This window comes from Cetorhinus maximus, chromosome 13 (genome assembly GCF_964194155.1).
Source record: "Cetorhinus maximus chromosome 13, sCetMax3.hap1.1, whole genome shotgun sequence".
Taxonomy (NCBI): Eukaryota; Metazoa; Chordata; class Chondrichthyes; order Lamniformes; family Cetorhinidae; genus Cetorhinus; species Cetorhinus maximus.
In genome coordinates this window covers 33,863,441-33,889,639 of record NC_135891.1, presented here as the reverse complement: position 1 = coordinate 33,889,639, position 26,199 = coordinate 33,863,441, and the positions used below count along the sequence as shown (strand labels likewise).

The 26,199-nt window shown below is 42.7% G+C and overlaps 1 protein-coding gene across 1 annotated transcript in view; it reads right to left on the bottom strand.

The window, feature by feature from the left end:
- The window catches only part of ptgis (prostaglandin I2 (prostacyclin) synthase), an 88,567-nt gene that overhangs the window by 19,714 nt on the left and 42,654 nt on the right, over window positions 1-26,199 (bottom strand). Inside the window, exons 3-6 of the mRNA XM_078555236.1 lie at window positions 25,630-25,808; window positions 21,643-21,786; window positions 18,981-19,135; window positions 18,569-18,750 (exon numbers count right to left, since the gene is read on the bottom strand). Of these exons, the coding sequence (XP_078411362.1) occupies window positions 18,569-18,750; window positions 18,981-19,135; window positions 21,643-21,786; window positions 25,630-25,808 (660 nt within the window). The remainder of the gene's footprint in view (window positions 1-18,568; window positions 18,751-18,980; window positions 19,136-21,642; window positions 21,787-25,629; window positions 25,809-26,199) is intronic.

The window sequence follows — 26,199 nt, the reverse complement described above, 5'->3', positions numbered from 1 at the left end:
TGGTATATCCAAAGCATCTCCAGCTTGGTGTCTCTTCCTAAGCCCCAACTATTATCTCACTGTTTTGAGCACCTCTACCTTTTCCTTTAAGGACCGCTGCTCAGGCTGCTCAAACCTTCGAAATGCAAGTTGGTTCATATGCCAACATCATAAGGCAGTTTGACGGTTATCTTACTGGACTAGTGATCTAGAGGTCTGGACTAATAATCCAGAGGTATGAGTACAAATTCCATCACAGCAGCTGACAAACTTAAATTCTGTTAATTAAATAAATCTGTTATTAAAAGTGAGGAAGAATAATGGTGACCATGAAACTATGAATAGTCGTAAAACCATACCTGATTCACTAATGTCCTTTAGGGAAGGAAACCTGCTGTCCTTACCTGGTCTGGCCTACATGTGACTCCAGAGCCACAGCAATGTGAATGACTCTTAACCACCCCCTTAAATGGCTTAACAAGCCGCATTGTTATGCCAAACTGGTGCAACATAACAACAAAACCAGGCATCGATCTAGACATAAAATTAAGACATAGCGAAGGAGCACCCAGCCCATTCAGCCCTTCAACATTTTCCTCATTAATACCAGGGGACTTGTGCCAAAATTAGGAGAGCAGTTCGACAGCCTGACATAGTCATACTCACTGAATTGTACCTTATAGCCAAATGTCCCAGCTACCTCCATCACCATCCTTGGTTATGTCCTGTCCCACTGACATAAGAAACCCACCAGAGGTAGCGGCACACTGGTATACAAATGGGGGAGGGAGTCCTCAACATTGACTCCAGACCCTATGAAGTCTCGCGGCATCAGGTCAAACATAATCAAGGAAACCTTTGGTTGATTACAACTTACCATGCTCCCTCAGCTGATCAACATTACTTGGAAGAAGCACTGAGGACAGTAAGGGCATAGATTATACTCTCGGTCAGAACTTCAATGTCCAAGAGTGACTCAATGGCACCAATATTGACAGAGCTAGCAAAAGCCTCACTGGCTCTGAAGATGGAAATGGATGAGCAATGATTGGAGCTAGGTTTATTTTCTTTTTTAAAAAAGCCAGATGCCCAGTCATGATTCTGGAGGTGCAACCCCTCCAGGGGTCGATATTTTTAAAACATTCATTCATGGGATGTGGGTGTCGCTGGCCAGACCAGCAATTTTTGCCCTTCCCTAATTGGCCCTTGAGAAGGTGGTGGTGAGCTGTCTTCTTGAACCGCTGCAGTCCATGTGGTGTAGGTACACCCACAGTGCTGTTAGGGAGGGAGTTACAGGATTTTGACCCAGCGACAGTGAAGGAATGGCGATATATCTCTAAGTCAGGATGGTGAATGGCTTGCAGGGGAACTTACAGGTGGTGTTTTTCACATTTATCTGCTGCCCTTGTCCTTCTAGATGGTAGTGATCATGGGTTTGAAAGTTGCTGTCTAAGGAGGCTTAGTGAGTTTCTGCAGTGCATCTTGTAGATAGGACACACTGCTGCTACTGTGCGTCAGTGGTGGAGTGAGTGAATGTTTGTGGATGGGGTGCCAGTCAAGTGGGCTACTTTGTCCTGGATGTTGTCAAGCTTCTTTAGTATTGTTGGAGATGCATTCATCCAGGCAAGTGGAGAGTATTCCATCACACCCCTGACTTGTGCCTTGTAAATGGTGGACAGGCTTTGGGGAGTCAGGAAGTGAGCTTCTTGTCGCAGGATTCCTAGCCTCTGACCTGCTCTTGTAGCCACAGTATTCATATGGCTAGCCCAGTTCCGTTTCTGGTCAATGGTAATCCCCAGGATGTGGCCTAGAGGCCGTTATGGGTCTGCTGGGGGAGTATCTCGCATGATCTATTATTCCCCTCGCAGACCCCACTGCCCTGAACCCACCATGTAGGCCTAGACATGGTCCAATGCGACCTCCATTGCCGACCAAAAATCCCAGTCAGCATATGAACACAAATGGGCTGCTCTCCACCCCCTTACAAAATAGCTGGGGGTCAAGATAGTGGCGATGATCCTGCACAGAGGCTGGCAGTGTCAAATTGCATGTGTGCCTCTGACCCAACCTTTTCAAAATTCAGCCCTTGGTCACAGATCCTAATATCTCTTTCTCTGGCTCGGCAGTAGTTTTTTCCTTTGGCTCTGTGAAGCACAATGGGACATTTTATTCTCTGCTGAAGCCTTCTATAAATACACTCTATTGTTGTTTCCTCACACTTTTTGAAGCATGTTAGTCTGAAATTGTGCATTAAGTGGTTTAAAAAAAGTATAATGTCTGCCTTTCCCTCCCCACTCCCCCCATTCAAATGGCCAAGTGGATAAAGATATTTAGCACAGAGGTTCAAGATGTGTCATCATTTGTGAAACAGTATTCCAGCAAGAAACAGCAACCTTCGGAGAAAGGCAGGGAGAAATTGGAAGTGAAAAGAGTTTCACATCCAAAAGTTCATTTGACAGGAATGGAGACTTTTACATTTCCACCAGTTTAGAAAGATAATCACTATTGCCCAACCTGATTGACCTTGTTTAACTTGTAATTTTAGACCTTATTTAGTGTGCACTGATGAAACTTAGCCATAATTTGATAAATACTTTCAGCTCCCTTTCATCCTGTGATCATTAAAATTATTTGTGCTGAGGATCTCCAGTAGAGAACTATTGTCATAATCTATCTAATGTCCCAACAAAGCTGCATTTGGATTTAAAAGCAAAGCAAATTGCAATATTTTGGTTATATTTTTCACTATTCTATAAATTCCTACAATATACAAATCTTGAATTAAGTGTGAATATTGGGTGGAATTGTCCCAGATTTGCACTAAGTGCGGTGGTGGGCAGGGAAAACGTTGTTTTACCCATCGGCCGTACCGGTGGGTTTTTACACCGTATCATCCCAAACCCACTGCATCAGTTATGCGTTCTTGGGAAACACGCCATTTCAATGGTGGGCGGGGTCTCATTCGCCCACCATACCAACACCTCTCCGCTTCATCACTCCGGGCGCCATATTTAAAGTCCAGCCATGCGCACACTTCTCAGTGCTTCCAGCCCACAACTACTGCAGGGAAGATGTCCACAAAAGGCAAAAAGACTGCAGCCCCCAGGTTTAATGATACATCACTGGAATGCCTTTTGGACACTGTGGAGATCTGCTGCGATGTCCTCTACTCCCGCCATGGCCGCAGGATGGGCAGTGGCATCACCAAACCAGCATGGCTGGCGGTGGCTGCTGTGGTCAGCACCAATGCCCTTCAAAAGAGGACAGCCACCCAATGAAGCTACAGGATGAATGGTCTCATCCGTTCCACCAGGGAAATTCACTCTTCTCATCACTCTCAACTCACACACTCACAAACCCATCACACATCCACAGAGATCTCACACCTCAAGGCAAAACACCACTAACTCTCACACACACCCTCACATCTCCATCAGGCTCACACCCTCTCGAGCTCACATCCTCACCCTGTCCATGGCTCCTCTCACCACATAAACATTCCACGCAGTGCCATGTGTCCTGATCACACTCCATCTGGTTTCATGTAGGAGAAGCCTGCTCACATCAGCAGGGAGAGGTCCCAAACAGAGAGTGGAGTGGCCCACATTAGGCCCCCCCACTCACTTTGAGGAGCGTGCCATCGTGCTGATAGGTGAGGATGTGGACCCTGCCTGCAGTGACGGTGAGGTCAGGGGTGAAGACCCACCTGAGGATCCTGCATCACATCACCCCTCCCCCAATGCAACTGTGAGTGCTCTCTCTCCTGCTTTAGATTCTGCTGCCATGCACTATTATCTCTACTTTTGTTCACAAGGAGCACTGCCAAGGGACTGACACCCTCAGCCAACCAGTCCCTCAGCTCCATCCAGGTCTTCATCCGCAGCCAAGAGGACACCACCTCTGAAGTGAAGAGGTGGAAATAAGAAGCCTGGAAAGCCCATCAAACCACTTACCCCCACCCTCCACCAGTGCAGAGTCACACACCTCGGTGTGACCTAGATCTAGAGCAGGCTTGGGTTCACAATCTGGTGGTCACCGCACGGACACATGTCCACAGCAGGAGGAGGCAGGTTTGTGCAAGCTCCACGGCACTCGGAGAACTGCGGGGGATCAGGCATCTGTGAGGTCCGAGGCAGATGATGAACCTCTGGATTTGGTCTTCCAATTCATCCTGGAGAGTCAGCAGAAGGCGGGGGAACATCACGCAGAGCTGTTGAAAGCCCTCAACAGACCGGCATACGAGTTGGAGGAGTGCGGCCACCTGCTCTCTGATGCAGTGATGCTCACATGTGTGTGCATGAAGTTCTCCATGGGGAGGATGGCAGACGCCATGGAGACCCTAGTCCAGCGGAACGCAGAGATATCTGCGCTCCATCACGGGAGCCATGGGTGAGTTCCTGCAGTGGCAACGCAAGAGGGAAACTGGGCACCTCAACATCCCTCCAGGTGCTCCTTCCCCTCAACGAGTCAGGCTGGGACCCTCGGGCACCTGAAGGGAGGAGGAGCAGCAGCTGGATACCGCTGGGTCATCCACTCAGGAATCTCAGAGGCTGTCCTCTCCCTCCGAGTCCCCTTTGCCTGTGACCCCCTCAACCTCATCCTCTGTCACCACAGAGGGTGCAGCCAGCCCACAAGTGATTCTGGAGGGAAAAGTGTATGTGTGGCAGGGCCTATCAGAGCCTTGTTCAAGCACTCTCACATGCACACGATCCTTCACGTATCACACTTACCTCAATGTCCTGAGCATTTTCAATGCTGCCTGCTGGGATTCATTTTCAGTTGTCCATCTGAGCTGACCTGCATCTCCACCCACTGATCACACTCCCATGAAGAACTTGACCAGGCCCACCACGACTGTCGTTTCACTTTCAATTTGGGCAGCATGGTCTGGATTCGCTTTTTCGTAAGCTCCCCGTCTTCTCCCCTCCCCCAGTCACCCATTTCCTTTCCCACATCACAGTTGACCCCCCTCCCCTGGCATCACCTTCCACTTCCCCTCCGTGACCTACCAGCCACAACCCTTTTCCTTCGGGGATGTCCAGGTGAATGTGCACATTCCCTTCCTTCCTCAAAATCTCACCCCCATCCACATTAACCTCCCTGACCTCCTCCTTCCCACCCCCAGGGTCCATGTCTGTCTCCGAGTCCCCACCAACCACCCTCGCCGTCCCTTCTATCTCTACCGTTGAACCCTCACCCTCCCACCCTGCCGCCTCACTCTGCCTTCAGTCATTCTCACCATTCCTTCATACCATGCCCACCCTCAGTTCGCACTCCAGGAGGGAGACATGGACCTATCAGACCCCTCCCTTGCACTTTCGCCTGCATCTCCCCCACTTCACACCCTTCCCCCCCTTTGCAGCCCTACCTCCCTGGAATCCCTTCCACCCTTCGCACCCCTTCCTACCTAGAACCCCTTCCCCCTTCATGCTCCATTCCTCCACCCTGGAACCCCTTCCATCCCTGGAACTCCTGCCCCCCCTTAGTCCTCCCACCTCCCCTGTATTACCCCACCGCTTAGTCCTTCCCCCCTCCCGACTCCTTCCTCCAGCCTTACCTCTTCCTCCAGCCTCATTCCTTCTTCCAGCCTTACTCCTTCCCCCTTACTGACTCTCTCAGACACACCTTCTTCTTCCTCCACTCTTACTTCTTCTCCCACCCTTACTCCTTCCCCTCTCCGTACTCCTTCCTCCTCCTGGACTCCCTCCTGTCTCTGCACTCTTTCCTCCCCCCACACTCCCTCCCCTCTCCACATTCCTTCCTCCTACTGGACTCCCTCCCCTCTCTGCACTATTTCCTCCCCCTAGACTCCCTCCCCTATCTGCACCCTTTCCTCTCCCTGGAATCTCTCCCCTCTCCACATTCCTTCACTTGCACCTTCCACACCTCCCTTACACCTACCTCCCCAATTGCTGTCTTCTACCCTGTTACCCCCTCCTCCCCGTTACTCCCTCTCCCAACTCCCAACCTCCACACCCGACACCTTCAATCCCCCCACAACCTCACCCACCATGATACCTTCATTACCCCCTCCCACCCTCACCTCCCAACACCTTCATTCCACCTCTCCCAACCTCACCCCATGACACTTTCATTACCCCCTCACAACCTCACCACCCCATGACACCTTCATTCCCCCCTCCCAACCTCACCCCACCGACACCTTCATTTCCCCCCCCCAACCTCACCCCACCGACACCTTCATTCCCTCCCTCCCAACCTCACCCGCTGATGCCTTCAATGGTGACTATCCAACTTCCGTGAATTTCTTCGCAGCAGAGCCATGACCATGAGAAGTCCCCCAGCATGCCATGGACGTTCCTCCAGTGTGTCGTTGCTGTCGGGCTCCAGCATCTTCTGCTTCTTGGATGTCCGCGATGTGAGCAAGGCCCTGGCAGTGAGCCCTGACTTCTGCACATCGTAGTTGTCAAGATATGTTTTACGCAAGCGTGTTTTCCCACTGATGTGGGCGGACGATCCAGCAGAGGGGGGCGGGGGGGAACGTTTCCAGCGGGCTGGCCCTATAATGATATGCTGATCTATTACAATGAGGTTCCCTACATCTGATGGCAGAGAATGCGGCCCGCCAGCAGCGGGCTGAGCAGATGATCACAAACTAGTTTCACGCCGTCATGAAGCAGATCGCTCCATCTCCTCCAATCACGCCACTAAACATGCCAGATGCTAGCGGGCATGGAAATTCCCAGCCACTGTCTTTCAATTTAGAATAAATTCTAAATTTGTCAGCAATTTTGATTCATATTAATATCCTAGGAAACTGGTAACCTTGAAGTACATGCATTGTCATGGAATTAATATGGAGGTTGGTTTCCAGTTACAGCATTGGTAATGCACCAAGTCTAATCAATCAGATCACTCAAAATGGCAATTTGTCCTCGATTTCCATCAAACCAGTCTACTCCTCTTTCTGACCATTTAGACTTTACAGTCTTCAGTGAATTGGTTATAAATTGAAAGTGTCATTAAAATATTGAACATATTTTGCTATAATTATCTTTCATAGAGACTAGAAATACACAATTCAATCAAATTTATCTGAAATTGCTAGATATGAAAACTCACTTAATCAAGTGCACTCAAGTTATTTTCACTTACGGTTTGCCAATGGAAAGAACAGATTACACTTTAATCTGCGGAATATCAAAAGGGCATCTCATTATCAGGACCCCACTTAATAGCTGAGCAGTTTCCAAAGAATTATTAATTGTAGCATCCTTACAATTTTCCTTCCTTCCCCATATCATAGACTTTACTGCAGATTGTTATATAGGGGATAATTGAGTTTAGGAGTTCAGATATCATTAGGCAGGGATCTTTATGTCATCACTACCATTGGTGAAGATTAAGGACGTGGGGAAAATTTCCAGGTTCTTCCAATCTCCTACTGAACGTTTATGGAAAATCGTGAAAACCACAGGGAATCAAAATAAATGGCTGAATTTAGTCATTAATGGAATTTTTATGAAGTATGTGGGTGGGGGAGAGCAGAATTCACCAATTCCAATTAAATGTATCTATTTCACAAATGGAAAACAAAGGAGATATTCTCTCCTCTTCCCCGCTACTCAACTCCTCAATCTAGAGTCAATATTCCATCAATGCCAACATGTTCACTGCCCAAACAACAAAAGGCCCCTCAGAAATAGGTGAAAAATGGGGGGATGCTCCTGTTAATCAAATGTAGAGAATTTCCATGGGGTTCTCCCAATCTCCCATTGTAACTTCAACAGAAGATTGGTGGAAATCCTAGAGAAATGTCTACAAGAAGATTCTGCTGGTCTTCATTTGACATGGATTGGTAATTTGGAAAACGCTTGCAGAAATTCTAGCCATACATAGAAAGAAAGAACTTAATTTTATATAATGTAGTTAATAAAGTACTTCACAAACAATTCAGTAATTTTGAAGTGAGTGTAGTGACTATTGTAATAAAGGATAAGATCTGACAAACAGAATTGTGAAATGACCAGCTAATCTAGTTTTAAAGATTTTTTTTTATTATTCATTCATGTGATGTGAGTGTTACTGGCATGGCCAACATTTAAATCCCATCTCTAATTGCCCTTGAGAAGGTGGTGGTGAGCTACCTTCTTGAACTGCTACAGCCCGTGTTGCGTAGGTGCCCTCAGAGTGCTGTTAGGGAGGAATTTCCAGGATTTTGACCCGGCGACAGTGAAGGAGCAGTGATATAGGCTGGAATTTTCCGGCCCCGTTGTGGCGGGGAGATTTGGCGGCCCAGCCAAAAGTCCATTGACTTTCAGCGGGACTGGACGATTCCGGTGGTGGGGCCGGAAAATACTGCCCATAGTTTCAAGTCAGGATAGTGAGTGACTGGGAGGGAAATTTGCTGCTGGTGCTGTTTCCTTGCCTCTGCTATCCTTGTTCTTCTGGGTGGTAGAAGTTGCTGAAAGGTGCTGCGGATGGAGGCTTGGCGAGTTGTTACAATGCATCTTGTAGATGGTACATACTGCTGTCACTGTGGTGGAGGGAGTGAATATTTAAGGTAGTGAATGGGATGCCGATCAAGCAGGCTGTTTGGTCCAGGATAGCCTTGAGCTTCTTGAGTGTTGTTGGAGATGCATTTATCTAAGCCAATGTCTCATCACACTGCTGACCTGTGCTTTGTAGGTGGTGGACAGGGGAATAAGGAGATTAGTTACTCACTGCTGAATTCCTAGCCTCTGACCTGCTCATGTAGCCATAGTATTTGTATGGCTGGTCCAATTCAGTTTCTGGTAATTGGTGACCCCCAGCATGTTGATGGTGGGAGATTCAAAGTAATTCCACTGGGAAATGGTAAAATTCTCTCTTGTTGGAGATAATCACTGCCTAGCCCTTGTGAGACGTGAATGTTACTTGCCACTTATCAGCCCAAGCCCGAATGTTATCCAGGTCTTTCTGCATACAGGAACAGAATGCTTTGGTAAATAGTTAGGGAGTTGTGAATGATACTGAACACTGTGCAACCATGGAGAACTATACCCTGATTCCCACTGACTTCAATTTTGTTAAGTCTCCTTGATGCCACATGGTCAAATGCTGCCTTGATGTCAAAGGCAGTCATTCTCACCTCACCTTTAATGATGTTAGTTGAGGGATAAATGATAGTCAAAAAAACTCTCCTATTCTTGCTTCAAATAATGCCTTGAGTTATTTTACATTCACCTATGAAGGGTGGCAGAGGCTCCAATTAATGTTTGATCTGAAAGGCAGAACCTTTAACAATACAGCACTTCATCGGCATTGCAATGAAGGGTTAATTTAGATTATATGCTCAACCTATAACTTTCCAACTCAGAGGTAGTGCTACGACAGAGTCACAGCTGACACCGGATAGGTGTTACAAATGGATGAAATTATATCTGAAGGTTATGGGACTCTAGAAAAAGGCATCAATAGGTGAAAATAGATTGAAGCTGCTGTACATGTACAAGCAGTGGCTGTAGCTTTGATGATAACAATTACAGCTGCTTGCTAGAATCAGCAGGAGTAAGACATGTTTAGGAATCATTCAGTGTCACAAAACAAAACTTTCATCTGCATTAAATATCTCTGCCCCCACCTGCAACAAAACAGGGGCAAGGTAACCCATGGTGCATTCTACAGTATATTGTTATAGATGTAACTGTTCACAAAGGACAATTTCCCTTTTTTTCACCTGGCTGGTTTTCACCTTTTTTTTTGCTAAAATGAGATACTCATAATTTGTAAAAGGATACATTTGCTGCAGATTCTTAGAAAATGCATATGGTTATCTAACAAAACAAAAAGAATCAATGAATTTTGTCCTTGGCTTTTATATTTTTAACCTTCATGTATTAGGATAGAAACAACAATTCAAATCATTAAAAAAATCTTACACCCAGAGGAAATGAGAATACATAATGCTAATAATAACAGACAAAATGTCACGTACTATACGTAATGCTAACTGAGCGTTTTACCTTCTGAGATTGCAACACCATGGTCAAGGACATGTATATCTATTCCAAGACTTTAAAGCTTCACCTAGTGGTTATGAAACAGTACTGACAATATAAAAGCAAGCCCTTCAATTTTCATACATTGAATAGGCAGAGGATGAATCAGAGATTGCTATTTTTTTCTCTCAAGTGATCAGATCACGACAAAAATAGCTTTTTAATAAGATACCACTCAAGGGAGAATAATAGCACTTATCACAGCATGAATGAAGAGCCAAGAATGACTTGCATTAAGATAACCATTTACACCATCTCTCAGCATTGTCCCAAAAAACTTCACACAATGAGTTATTTTGAAGTGGAGTGACTTTTGTTCTATAAGCCAACGGGCTAGTCCTTTTACAAGATCCCACAAACAGAACTGAGCTGAACAACTAGTTAATATATTTTTATTTGGTCTTATTGATTGGAGGTGAGATGCTGGCCAGAATACCAAAATAGAGCTCCCTGTTCTTCACAGACCAAAAAAAGATGATTATAATTGTTGAATTTAATTAGAAAACACAGCTGCTGCCATGAACTCAATGAAACATCATTCCCCATCCTTTAACTTGCTCAGAATTAGAAACTGAAAAGGTTTTACTAACTTAGGCTTTAACACTTTACCTAATAGCTCCTATCTGGGCCATGGTTGCTAAAACGTTTTACTGCTCTTTCTTCCACATAACTCTACATTCAGCCATTTCTGTTAAATGATGAATTAATTTACTAATTTACTGTTGCAAATTGAATTCCAAAAATCAGGTTCTAACTGCTGCTAAATGTTAGAAAGAAGTGACTGTTTTACACCCCAATATAATAGCTATGTTAAGACAAAATTAATAAGTTGCTTTTGGGAGGTGAGGCTCCCAGTCAACACCCCAGCTTGCCGAAATCGTGGATCAGAGGATTGGGTGGGGGATCAGCCAATGGAAGTGTTGTGATTTGGGCATTGACCTGTGCTGCTGGTGAGTGAGGCATCACATCAGTAGCCTTATCTCAAAACATTTAGATAATTGTTAAATGATTATTGCTCAATGCTCACTGGTAGTTTAATCTCAAACAAAATATAATTACCAGAGCAAGAAATTTATTTTTTATGAAGGTTCCAAAAAAGAATTATGCTCCATCACGGGGAATACGTTTTGTGAAATACAGATTTGCCAATAATGGTAATTGAGGCTAACCTTTAAAGTGTTAACTTTGTCTTGGTGGTAGCACTCTGACCTCTGATCAGAGATTTATGGGTTCAAGCCACAGTCCAGGAGATAACCCAGCCTGGCACTTCGATGTGTTACTGTTGGATTGCTACACTGTCAGAGGTGCTTTCTCTCAAGTGAAAGGGTAACTTCATCTGCCCTCTCCAGTATACATAAAAGATCTCATGGCACTATTGAAGAAAAAGAAGGGAATGCTCTAAGTGTCTTGGCTAATGTGATCTTTCAACCAGCACCACCTTAACAGACTATACAGTTATTTATTTCATTTCTGTTTGTGGACCCTCATTATACACAAATTATTCCCCGACATAATAACAATAACTATCCAAAAGTACCTAGTTGGTATGAAGTGCTTTGAAATGACCAGAATTTGTGAAACGAGCTATATAAATTCCTTTTCCCTATAAGGCAGTATGATTTGCCGTAGTAATATAACCACATAGCAATAAGAGTATACCATTCAGCCCATTGAGCCAATTCTGCCTCTCAGTTAGAGCTGTATCTTAACTCCATTTATCTGTCTTGGTTCCATATCTCTTAACTCCCTTACCTAATCTCATTTTGTAATATTTAATTGGTGCCCCACCTCAACAGTATTTTGAGGAAGGGTGTTCCGGATTTCTGCTACCCTATTTGTGAAGAAATGCTTCCTAACATCGTCCCTGAAAGACCTAAGTTATGCTCTCTTGTTTGGACTCCTCCACCAGACAAAATAGTTTCCCTCTATCTACCATATAAAAACCTTTAATTATCTTAAAAACTTCAATCAGATCCTTAAACTCAAGGGAATACAAGCAAATCTATGCAAACTGTTCTCATAATATAGTTCTGCATTAATTCTGGTGAATCTGTCTTGCCCTACTCCAAGGTCAATAGCTCCTTTGTGACCAGAACTGTAGGATTCCAGATGCAGTCTAACCAGAGTATTATGCAACTTTTCTTTTCGTTTCATTGGATATAAGCGTTGCTGGCAAGACCAGCATTTGTTGCTCATTGCTAATCGGCCCTTGAGAAAGTGGTGGTGAGCCACTTTCTTGAACTGCTGCAATGCCTCTGGTGAAGGTATGTACACAGTGCTATTGGGAAGGAAGTTTCAAGATTTTGACCCAGTTACAGTGAAGGAATGGTGATATAGCTCCAAGTCAGGTAGGTGTGTGGCTTGGAGGGGAACGTACAGGTGGTAGTGTTCCCATGTGCCTGCTGTCCTTGTCCTTCTAGGTGGTATGGGCTGCAGGTTTGGAAGGTGCTGTCAAAGGAAGCTTGGCAAGTTGCTGCAGTGCATCATATAGATGGTACACACTACTGCCACTGTGTCTAGGTGGTGGAGGGAGTGAATGTTTAAGATGGTGTATGGGGTGTTGCTCAAGCAGGCTGCTAGGTCCTGGATGGTGTTGAGCTTCTTGAGTGTTGTTGGAGCTGCACTTATCCAGGCAATTGGAAAGTATTCCATCACACTCCTGATTTGTGCCTTGTAGATGGTGGACAAGCTTTGGAGAGCCAGGAGCTGAGTTACTTGCGTAGGGTTCCTAGCCTCTGACCTGCTCTCGTAGCCACAGTATTTATATGGTTGGTCCATTAACTTTCTGGTCAATGGTAAACAAAAGGATGTTGATAGTGGGGGAATTCAGCGATGGTAATGCCATGGAAAGTCAAGGGGAGATGATTTGATTCTCTCTTGATTGAGATCGTCATTGCCTGGCACTTTTGTGGCATGAATGTTACTTGCCACTTATCAGCCCAAGCTGGAACGTTATTCAGGTCTTTCTGCATGCGGGTATGGATGTTTCAGTATCTGAGGAGTTGGGAATGGTATTGAACATTGTGCAATCAACAGTGAACATCCTCACTTCTGACTTTATTATGAAGGGAAGGACTTTGATGAAGCAGCTGAAGATGGCTGGGCCCACAACACTACCCGAGGAACTCCTGCAGCATTGTCCTGGGACTGAGATAAATGGTCTCCAAAAACCACAAACCACCTCCCTTTGTGCTAGGTGAGACTCAAACCAGTGGGGATTTTTACGCTGATTCCCACTGACTTCAACTTTTCCAGGGCTCCTTGATGCTACACTCAGTCAAATGCTGCCTTCTTGTCAAGGTCAGTCACTCTCATCTCTGGAATTCAGCTCTTTTATCCGTGTTTGGACCAAAGCTATAATGAGGCCTGGAGCCAGATTGCCCTGGTGGAACCCAAACCGAGCATTGGTAAGCAGATTATTGCTGTTAAGCGCCACTTGGTAGCATTGTTGAAGACACCTTCCATCACTTTGCTGATGATTGAAAGTAGGCTGATGGGGCTGGGTTTTGTGGATAGGGTATACCTAGGCAATTTTCCACATTGTGCGGTAGATACCAGTGTTATAGCTGCACAGGAGTAACTTGGCTAGGGATGTGGCTAGTTCTGGAGCCCAAGTCTTCAGTACTACAGCCAGGATGATGTCAGGGCCCATAGTATTGGTAGTAGTTGTCAGGGCCCAACTGTGGTATTTTATTCCACCCCCTTGAGATAAAGACTAACATTCTATTGACATTTTTATTTACTGTCCCTCTGACTTTTCCTCACTCCTTCTAGGAAGATACATTCTGCTGGCTGTTGGTATCCCAAACTATGCTCTGAGAGGCCACCGTGCAGAGAATCACAAAGAAATTGCCATGCTCTACTACGTTTTGGCACAACATTTTATTGCACTGTACATCTGTTCCAACTTTCCAATAATTTCCTGTTCGATGTAAGCCAAAAGGCAAATTCTTCCAAGAAGCATAATGAAAATGTAGAAGGCAAGATTTCAGTTGCATAACACTATTTTATGCAACATTGCTTTTAAAATATAAAATATTGTATAATATTTATCTATGGAATTACGAATAATTACCACTCAGACTACTTTAATGAGTACATTTATGGGCTCAATGTCTTTGACAGAGGTATCCTATCCTCTCTTTTATTTGTGCCTGAAATAGTCATGAAATAGTAGAAGGATAAGAGGGAAATCTTTAAAGGCAAAAATGGCTTGGGATCATTTTACAGTATAAGGGACTAACACTGCAGTACAATGTAACAGGATCTAGTATTATCATGCAATCTCTGTTTAAAATAGCACTGGTTCCAGCCTGATCTGTGCTCCCCTAAGCAGTATGTGCTGCCAAGGAACTGCTCACAGTATGTGTGCCAGTAAACAGAACCTGTGGGGATACTCCACCAACCTGTGACACTGCTTCAGTTCCAGTGCAGCCCCATAATAGAAAATATTCATGTAATGTGCAAAGTTTCTGTATTTCCTGGGTTACTGACAAGGGGCTGGACCATCCAGAAACTGTAAGTTCCAGAAAATGCAAGCAAAAAGACTCAGTCAGCTTCCATAGAAAGAATGCTTCAAATACAGATACTGGATTCTCATAAAAATAGATTGAAGAGCCCATTTTATTTGACAATCACTCCTTGCCAACTATTAATATAATATAATGGTACTAAATTTATCTTTCACTACTCCAGGGTAAGTGGAGGGGGTGCACTGCTGGAAACAGTATCATCTGCCATATTTTGATGTTCAGCTCATTCAAATTGTCTGGTTTTTGTGAGAACATAGGTCTCATAAATAAAATGGTTGATTTCTATGTTCCAAGATGCGGGTTGTTTTGTTGTTTCAAAGCATGTTATACATCAAGGGATATATTTTCCAATCTTTACAAATGGTTAAATGCACTCCAACAACATTCTGAACATTTTCAGATAAGTGTTTACCCATTTAGAATAAAGTGTTAATGCCTGTCTAGAATAGAGAATATTATGTAAATTTTATGTCTTGAGTAAAGGAGTTCGTTGGCCAACCAAACTCTAACTGTACGCTTTCCTATGTTCTCATATTTGCTGCTTGCAATCAATAACGGGGAGTGACCCTGATGTCAGAATAAATAGTGATGGTTTATTGAGACATAAGGCAGAGCACCAGATCATATGTGCTCACTCAGAAACCTCCAGAACTACACTTACAGTTCCCAGTTGCCCGTGCTGTACAGTGATTCGCCAGTGCTGCCACATGTACACTTGCATTCTCTTAAAGGGACAGGGCACCTCACTTTGCCACAGCACCCCCCCCCCCCCCACCCCCCTTTACTTAAAAGTATAGCTAACAAGCTTAAAACGCATTAAGTATTTAAACAAAAACTATTTACAGGCCAAGTCTCTCAGGAGGCCTTCTTTGATGGGTTGAGCATCGTAGCCCAACAACCTTGGCTGGTGTTTCCGAGACCTCCTTTCCAGGGGCAGTTGCCCACTATGTCCCTCAGTGGATGATTTCACCATCTTCCAGGTGCAGATACAATCACTCCTGCTGCCCCTCCCCTCCAAGCTGAAACAGATAAAGGGCAACAGGCACAAAGCAATACAGCGACGAGCTACATGATGTGTGAGGAAAAAGAGGAAAAGGAAAAAATAAATTCTTTTTGGTTTTCTTTCCGATTAATATCAATAATTTCTCTTTTTCTTCCCGCATGTTCTTTTCTTGATGGCACTGACCCGTATCCCTGTCTTCTCTTTAATTCCGCTGTTGGCTGGACTAGACTCAGGCACGAGCTGAACGTGAATGAGCTCAGTAGTTGGGTTTTCGGGCACCTCTTCTGAAAATTCAGTGCCCTGTAAATTTAAAACTTCAGGGCTTTTACGCAGCTGCTGCTTCAGCTCTGTCAATTCTTTCCGATTCTCATTCATAGTTTCCTGGAGAATCGCATATCATTGCCCCTTCCTAGCTAATTTGTTCCTTAACTCGGCCAGAGACAGGCTTAACTCTTCCTTTTCTTCATATTATTTTCATGGCACAAATTGGGGGCTGATTGAATTTTGTAGCGTATGAAAGTCCTTTAATAGATTTTCCATTTCCTTTCAAAGGATGCAGACTTCAGCTTGAACTCTGACCTGGTGTGACACTTCTATGGGCTTCTCCCGTTGGGTCTTTCCGTACTCAATTTTTCTTGCAGCAACACTTCCGGTTTCGAATTTGGAACTTAGTGGGCCTCAAGATTTATCTCTCCCAGCCAGTTCCTTCTGAGGAGACTTGGTCTCCTGCCTGATAGTACAAATAGGGGTAATTTTGCAGACTGTTCCTCATACTGCACCTTGACTTGACATATCCCTTTCACATTTATTTCTTCACCCGGGTATGTCCTCAGCTTTGCGTCTGAAACTTCTAACTTCAAAGGATGGGTTCCTTTACTCAGATATCTGAATGTATGTTCTCCAATGATGGACATCAACGCTCCTGTATCAACTTCCATCTTAATGGGTTGTCCGTTAACTGTAATGACTACTTGGATTGGTTTGGTTCTACCCACCTTGAGGTTAAATACGAATGGATGTCTGATTCTATTTCTTCTGGCTCTTCTATGAGGCATGTTTCACGATTTTTCCTTCTGCCTTTATAGTGTTGTTTTAGCCTTTCTCTGCAGTGCCGCCTTCTGTGGCCATAGCGGTGGCAGAAAACGCACTCGACTTCTTTGAGTTGCTGTTCACTCACTGGAGGCCTGGATGTATTTCTCTCATTCCTTTTGTGGGCTTTCACTTCAATATCATTGTTTTTCAGTGGTCTGGAGCTAGAGAGTGTTTCCTGCCTTTCCATGGAGTCCGGAGTTTTCATGCCATTTGTTGCCGGATTGTCCCACTCGACCAGATGGACGGCGCCATTTTGTGTATCTTTTATAACTTCGGATTTTCTAACAGCACTCTCTATCGCGGTAGCTAATTCTAATGCCTTACTGAAGTCTAGACTAGGTTTGGCTAGCAAAAGCCTTTGGATAGTATCATCTCCAATCCTACATATCAGCATCTCAACATATCATTAATGGACTTTCCGAATTCGCAATGCTCAGTCAATGCCTTTAAAATGGCCACATAGTCAGCTATTGTCTCCTCCGGAAGCCTGTTCCTTGAACTGAACTTGAAGCGCTGCATAGTAACTGAGGGCTTTGGTTTCAGGTGGCTCTGTACAATTTTTATTAACTCGTCGAAAGTCTTCGAGTCTGGGGCGCTAGGTGACGTAAGGTTGTGGATCAGCCTGTACATTTTTCTCCCGAATGAGCACAAAAGAATCGTCCTCTTCTTCTCCTCCCCCACGATGTCATTAGCAGTAAGGCGTTAGGTATTTGACATACTGAGACAATCATCTGAAATGGGGTCGAATGGATCGACATGCCTGAACAGCGGCATCAGGAACACCTGCAAGGGGACTGCATTTCCGATAAGCTTTCCAGGTAATGACAAATTTAGGTGTTTGGCTTACCGCGGAGTTGCGCTCTCCCTGGGATCTCTTATAATTTTCTGTCCATAGCCATTTTTCACATATTTACTTTTTTAAATGCATTGCCGCTTTAAGAACAGTCACCTTTTTTTAAGTCTGTCTCTATACTGTTGGCTTTTCTCTGCTGGGTTTCGCGCTCTTTTCGAGTTTTGGTGGGATCCCTGCGATCGCTATTCTGCAGAGTTTTTAAAATTTTTTAACGGCAGCACTGCTTTCTGTTCCAATTGCCAGCTGTCACCTATTTTATAAGATAAGTACAGATGCTCTTTGCTTACTCATCTTGAAATTTATTTTTTCAATCCCATCCTCGTCAGCACTTTTATATCTTGTATAAATGAGTTTGTTGGCCAACCGAACTCTAACTGCATGCCTTCCTATGTTCTCATCAATTGCTGCTTGCAATCAATAATGGGGAGACACTGATGTAAGAATAAACAGTGATGGTTTATTGAGACATAGGGCAGAGCACCAGATCATACGTGCTCACTCAGAAACCTCCGGAAATAGACTTACAGTTCTCAGTTGCCCGTGCTGTACAGTGATTCGCCAGTGCTGTCACATGATCGGTATACTTGCATTCTGTTAAAGGGACAGGGTACCTCACTTTGCCACAGTAAATTAATTTATAATTTATACATGAATTTTATTAGTTGTAAAATATTCCTCTAAAAGTCTTAAGTTGCATTTTTTTAACACATCAAAACAGATAAACTGCTGAAATGGTACTTTGCTAAATTTACAAAATCATAATTAATAATCAATTAAAAATGTGTGTCCTTATTTTAAAAATATTGATAAATGAAAGTTTGAATCTCGATGAATTTAGGGGACAAAGTACACTCAACAGAATCCAATTTACAATTTACTGTGTTGGATATCTGTCACATGAATACTAGAAGTAATTGCTTATCAATAAATTCTTCTGTTAAAATATTAAGTGGCTTAGATATCCTACCTATACTTGAATGTGAAGATTTTAAAATGTTATTACTGCATTCAGATAAGGTGGAGATATTTGGGGCAGACATTATGCTACCTAAATCTAAGTGTAGGTTTGCAACAGTGAAAGGCATTTCCTTTTGCAGTGATTTCCTACCTGTGTGGCCCACAGCTGTAGTACCATTGCTCGTGCCTGCATGTCAGGATGCATGCCCTGTCTCTGAAGGTAGTTCCGGTAGCTTTCAAGCCAGCTGCTTCTGTTCACTTTTGAATTTAGATTCTCCACAGACATCAACCGCCATAGGCTTTTCTTCACCAAGGCAGCCTCCTTCTTCTCACCTTCCAAAAGTAAAATAAGTAATTTATTTACCAATCTGCTGTAATTTATATTAATTAAAGATGATTTCAAAGTATTAAATTATGATGAGCAAAAATTAAAAACGACTGTCAATTAGACCTGCAAATATTTTAAATTATATACTAATATAATTTGTTTCAAGACAATTTTTCTTCAGCGTCACTACACGTTTGGTTAATATGACACAGATGATTTGCTAATGGTGACTCACCAGCTGATAGCGTTGATGAGGCTAATTTCATCAAGATTTGGTCCAGTCTCTTGTATGTACTGTAGAGTTGTGCTGAATGAATTCCATCTTTAACTTTTGATGTTTGCTCATTAATTTGTGCAGCTTCATTTCCGAACATCGCAAGGTATCCCGTCCTAATTAAACAATGAAAGCGTCTGCTAGTCATTATCTCAGGTACTGATTCTTGACAAGAAAATTAACATTTTTCCCAAGTGATTTAAAAACTGCTTTGGAATTCATCAGGGCATTTTATTTTGAAGTGACATTGCTCATATGTAATTTCCTGTTTTTTCATAAATGCAAGCACATCTTTACAGCATATAATGCAAGGATCTATTTTCTGATCATCAGCACTAGCAAAACAAACAGTTTGAAATTGGACAGAAACCAAATCCATTGTCCGTCATGATCAAGCGGTATTGTAAATCGATGGATGAAACTGTTGTTGAAAAGGAGCAGAAGGTTTATTACAATCTTAAACTCATTGGTAATGATATGTGGACAAGCTCAAACACAACTTCCCATCATTTTCACTGTGTTAATCTCATGTATATAAGCCAGGCCTTTCGGGGAATTTCATTCAACACAGACAGGGAATCAGCATTTAAACAGAGATCTGTGATTTTCAAATACTACAATGTGAAACTGTCAGTTTAGTGAAGATTTATAGGACAAGGATTATCATTATCAAATTATTTTTCTCGATACTCGGTAACAGCTTTGGATGAGATTTTTTTTGGTTACTGCATCTATAATTTACAACATGGGCCTGCAGTAGGAACCCCACTAATTTTATGTTATTCGGAGGAAGAAAAGGAGGAAAGGAGGGATGTTAGACAGTTTGGAGGATGTAATCTCAAGTTAATCGCAAATGAGATTACACTTGGGACAAACTGTCTTTTTCCATTGTTATCTGTCTCTAAGGCAGAAGCATACCCACATTGGCATTTCTGAGGAAAGCTTTTTTTGTTAGTCATTTGAGGAGCAGCACTAGCAGTGGGATCAGCTTGAAACTGACCTCCAGTTAATCTCCATCACAATGAGTTGTGTGTTACTGTCAAGGTTGTCACAGTTTTGAGTTTTTGATTTTCATTTTAAGGCAGTTTACAGTGCTGTGCTTTCTTGAACCACACAAAAGAATGACTTCCTCCACAATGGTGACTTGGCATCTGTGGCCATTTTTAAATTCAGCAGTTTTAAAAGTTGCTGAGAGAGCACCTCAAGATGGAGAAGTCCTCTTTCTCCCTTACCCACAATGGCAGACTGTGGCTCCTTCCACGCTGGAGGGTTTCCTATTGGCCCTCCAGTTTTATGAGCCTGCCTGCCATCCATTGGGCAGAGAGCACGTCCTCTGTCCAGGAATTGGTCAATTCAAGGAAAGTCTTTGCCAGATGACTGCTCCCGATGCAGTGCAACACCGGGATCCTCATTTGACCCTGACACCGGAGTCCCGGCCCAAAACCTAAAATCCTACAGCTGGAGTGTAACATTCTTTATTCATTCATGGGGTGTAGGCTTCGCTGGCTAGGCCAGCATTTATTGCCCATCCCTAATTGCCCTTGAAAACGTGGTGGTAAGCTGCCTTCTTGAACCTCTGCAGTCCATGTAGCTCATACACTCATAGGTACACCCATAGTGCTGTTAGGGAGAGAGTCCAGGATTTTGACCCAGTGACAGTGAAGGAATGGCGGTATATTTTCAAGTCAGGATGGTGAGTAACTTGGAGGGGAACTTCCAAGTGGTGGTGTTCCTATCTGTCTGCTGCCCTTGTCCTCCTAGATGGTAGTGATCATGGGTTTGGGAGGTGCTGTCTAAGGAACCTTGGTGAATTCCTGCAGTCCATCTAGTAAATGGTACTGTGCGTCTGTGGTGGAGAGAGTGAATGTTTGTGGATGTGGTGTCAATCAAGCGGGCTGCTTTGTCCTGGATGGTGTAGCCCGAGTAAGTGTGATAACTGCATGTGCTGAAGTATGATTTTTAAATAATTTATACTTATGGATTACCTGTGAACATATTAAATTGAATGCTATGCTTTTCCAAAACCACGTGAGTGCAATACATTATTGTGATGCTAAGCTGGCCCCATGCAGTCAGGAAACTGAAGTATTTAATTGGCTGTTGAGCATTTTGGGATGTCTTAAAACTGTGTAATGCATTATATAAATGCAACTTCCCTCTCTTTTCTTTTTTTCTCAGTATAGACCTAGATTGAATTTGGGATCCACCTGGTCTCCATGATTCAACTATGCACTGTTTTGAACCAGCAAAGCTGCAATTTATCTGTCATAATTAATTTCAAAGTTCTACTGATTCAGGATTCTGACCAGAGACACTTTAGTCTGTAAAGCTCAGGACCATATCAGTTAATGTATTTTACTACCATTTTTACAAAATAACCTTATGTTCTGCTTAGTTTCTAATATCAGCACATTGGTATTTACTGCTGAAAAATAGTGTGTCCTACAAAGCAACTATTTCAGAATGCAAAAATTTTTTACAAAGACTAGCCTAACTTGTACATACATTTATACTCTCTTTTTCAGAAATAAATTTGACATTGAAAAATAGCTTACACAACAAGCTCATACTCTCAGCTTCAGAGTAGAATACACATAAGTGCAGAAAGTCATCATAACCCTACCTGAACATAGCATCATAACAGAAGTTGAATAACCCTTCTTTCTTCCAGGCGTTCTTTGTTCCATTTTCATTAATCGGTAAAATTGTTTTAAGATTAGACAGAAATGCCTGTGTCAACGAAGAAAGGTTTTTCCCTTGAAGTTGCCTGACATAAACAAAAATAATCAGCATTAACAGTCACAAAATGCCTTTAAATTCATAATTTAGAGATTTCTGAACAAGAAGTAACTCAATAAATAATTAATAATTTTCCTGGACTATAATACCTCTTAAATGTGTTATAAATGAACTGTTTTTTGTTAAGCCATGATGTGAGACTACAAATGGCCAAGGGTAAGTTTGATAATGAGCTGTGGATGCACCATTATCTTTCTTGCAGCTATTAACATTCTTACTAAACTTTATAAAGCAACATTTTCACTGATTAAAACTTGCTTACAGGGAAGTCACTACATAATTGTTCCCTATTGTAAGCTGCTTTACATATAGCTGTAACCTTTGTGGTTTTGCTTCATACTGATGCAACTATAGTGGCTCCAGAGCAAAGTAGAGAGAGATTTGAATTTTTCCTTCACACCCGATTTATATTACACACATTTTATCATTGGTGCAAAACCAAATTTACTTCAGAACTCAGTTTTTATCATTCTTTGGAACAAATATCCCTGTTTACCTTCCTGGATATCTTGGCACCGTAAAGGAGGTGAAAGCAGTTGTTTTCAAATGTGGATAACAATTAAGATTCATCATCTCACCAAATTTCCACAACACCTCTCTGCCTCTTCTGACAGGCGGCGCTAATTCTCTGAAGGCTAGCCACGAGCAGCAGTGATACAAACACTGCCATTTTCAAGGGATCAACTAAATTTGTGTGCCATTAAATAATCAGCAGAATGAAATATGCAAAAAAACTCAAAGTGAGCTAACAAAAAGCTATCGATCCTACAAGCATTTTAGATGAATGATAATCATATGCAGTTGAACCTATTGCGAAATTTAAATCTGTAAATCCATGGCAAGCAAAGGTGAGCACTTTTAATTACACAAGTTTTATTTAGATTTATTTGTCATTTTATACCTCCATATTTCCTCATAGGATATAATAAAGTACTTTAATTAAACAATTGCTGTCCCCCTAAGAAACAATCAATGTCTGCTCCGAACTGAACTCAGAAGCTTATAAAACTCATTCTGAAGTAAACTAGATTGTCAAATGTCCCAAATGTGCATTGTTTGGATCACAGAATATTTTTATATTTCATTATTGTGTTGTTGGCATCATATTAGCAGGACAAGGTGATCTTAAATGCTATGAAATTGGGGTAAACAGACAGTTTGCAAATAACTTTATAATGGTTTTTGCTAATCAGATTGAACTAGATTTTTGAAGAGACAGTGGCCATGCAAAGTGGTTTGTAGCTCCTAGAGTGGTTTTGATGGGCTGGAATTTACTGGTCACACTGATCACTTATTTTAAAATGTGACTTAAGGAGCTAATACTAAGGCAGAAGTGTTAATTTCCCCTTTATGTTCAACTTCTCAGAGATATAATAAATTAATTAAAGTAACAGAATGCATATCTACGCACCACATGGAATCATTGACCCTGATAACTAGCCAGAGGCAGGTTCAGTGTTTTTGATGACGCCTGCACCTGTGGGAAGCAAACCCAAGCATTCATGCCATCACAGACAAAGGTAATATCATTACTGGACCTGGCAAATGTCCTTTCAATGACATGCTTTTAGCATTTATATACAATGGATTGAGATCCTGGATATCTCTCCAGTAGGGCCTTGGAAGGATCCGGAAGAAAAGAATTTGAGGGTGGCTTTGACAGGCACTGGTGATGTGTGGCCACTAGCTCCAGCAGGGAGCAGGTCTTCCTTGAGAGGAAGCAGATGTTTGCAACCACCTGACATGCCAATCTCAACTTTCGTCTGCACTGCTCCTCCACTGCCGAGTATCTGTTAGTCTCAAGCTATTACTTGGGAAGTATCTTCTGTAACCTCAGCCTTTCTGCTGCTTCTCCCCTCTGTCTGTCACCTACAGCTCCACAGCAGGTTCCTGCTGCTGTTAATGGTCATCATGCTCCATGTCTGAGATCCAATCAAAGGAAGCCATGGCACCATTCATCCTGATCGTGAGCCTTAATACCTCCAAAGTGTGCAAATTAGCCTCTCAGTGCAAGTATTCTCAATAAATCCTTTCCCAATGGGAGGTAATAAAGCAACTGTGAGCACAGAGCATTTGTTGATATCTGCAAGCCTGTTTTTTAATGAGCCCCATGAATGGTGATCAGTCATCTAACCTTCATTTCAATGGCAAGTATCATGAAGACCAAAAAAACCCTTGCAGGCCATTTTAAATTTAAATCCTTCTGAAAATCTTCAAATTTCTTTATTTAAATATTAAAAGCAGGACCTGTCTGGTGGATGAGATTATGCACATGCATCGAAAGTGCCTGATTTAAACCTGGAAGATGACATGTTGGAGCAGGTTTCCGGAAGAGTTGACATTTTCACTGACTTTAGTGACCCTCATGAACCCAAACTGCACTATTCACTGTCACAATTCCCCACATTGTTTTCTTGTTAATAGTCTCTGTGCCAATTGAGATGGAAATGTTGTAGGATTTACACCAATGATGGTATAACTACTATTGAAAATCTACCTCGTGATTTTGCATTCTGGAACAGTTTAACTCTCCAGCTCTTAATGACAACTGATTTTTCAATGTGAGAAAAGTCACTTTAAGTGAAAAATTGAACATTTCTGCTCTCCTGAACTTTCATAGCATCACTCCTGAGTATGGAGAATTTCATTGTCCTACACACACTAGGTATTGTTCTGAATTAAAGTTCACCTCGTAACATTTATGTCATAGCTGCTGCTCTACAGAACAAAAGTTACATGGGAAGTACGAGTTATTTTTGCAATGTAACTTTTGGAAGGATGCATCAAAATCAAGGCCAAAATCTTATGCTGTTTGTGAGGGTATGCGCCCGACCCCAAAATCACGCGGGAAGACGTCGGGCCGGTGTGCATCCCAAGGTCCCTTCTCTTGGTGCCCGCCCTCTTCCTGCACCCCCCCCCGCCCCCCACCGCAAGCAGTGTTGAGACTTTCTTAGTGTGTGTTTCACACTGGCTGGCCATTAATTGGCCAGCTAGCATGAAATTGCATTCAGGGGCTGATCGTGGGCAGAAGCGCATTTCGCAGCCACTTCTGGGCCCACTGATCACACGCACCTGACGAATGTAAGATTCAGGCCCAAGTGAAGGTCACTGGGCTAACATGGCAAACAGGAAATGTAAATTTAGCTCACTTACTCCATCATATGACTGGACAGGGATAGTGAAGAAAAGCATGTCTGTAAAAGGGAAAAACTGTCTTGATGGCACATAATCATCCTATTTAAGAAATATTGACATGTGCCAACAGACTGTTGTGCATGCAGCCTCATTCACATCTTCCTGATATATTTGTGCATTTTAAACTCCCATCACTTTAGAAAAATAATCTTCAGCTCCAATTTCGGCTGAATTTTGAATGCTAACAATGATGGCTATGGAAAGCGATATTTTGAGAGTGTGTCATGGTCTCACCAATGACAAGGAATCAATCAATCAAGTTAATCCTCAAGAGTGTCAAGAAAGAAAAAAATTTTTAAATGAGTGACAGAAACCATGAAAATCAATTGCAAAATATTTTGTTTGCCTCTGCAAATTCAGTGTCAAGCTTGATTTACATTTTGGAAAGATGCATGTGCCTATGTAACTGTAAATGATAATTTATGTAGCTAACCATTGTTTTTATGTTTCACTTATCTGAATTATTGCTTTATTTGAAATGGAACTCATTTCCATACAATAAAGTCATTTAGCCTGTCACATACTTCAGTGGAAATTAGAATGGATTGATTACCATGCCATTGATTTCCTTCTCAATATGTTTATAATATATATTCTGTGACTGCAGGATACATACGTTTTCATCAAAGCTTTTTCTTTGCTGTGATCATGGTCAGGAAACTGAAGGTTGAAGATTCTATCCATTAAAATTAATGCATACTTTGTGAAGTTCAGCTTTGCGCTGGATTCTGTCACAACTGAATCGAATGAATGAGGATCAAGTAATACCGTTATAAATCGTCCTGCTATTTGGATCTAAGTGAAAAAAAAATCAACAGCCTTGTATTAGAATTCTCCATAATGAAATCCACACAGTTTGCTCTTGTGAGCAGATTTGTCCCACATTTGCACGGAGTGCGATAGCGGGCTGGAAACAGGACATTTTACCTGCTGGCCGCAATGACAGCTTTTCATGCCTCTTTGTCTGCTTCCCGCCTCATTAATTATGCAACCACAGGAAACACACCATTTCGTCATCTCACTGGCAAGTGGCCTCTGAATTGCCTGCCATGCCTTTACCACACCATTTCCTTGCTCCGGGTGCCATATTTAAACTGCAGCCACACACATAGTTCTCAATGCTTACAGCCCAGGACTGCTCCAGTGAAGTCATGGCCCCGAAAGCCAAGAAGAGTTCAGTCACCCA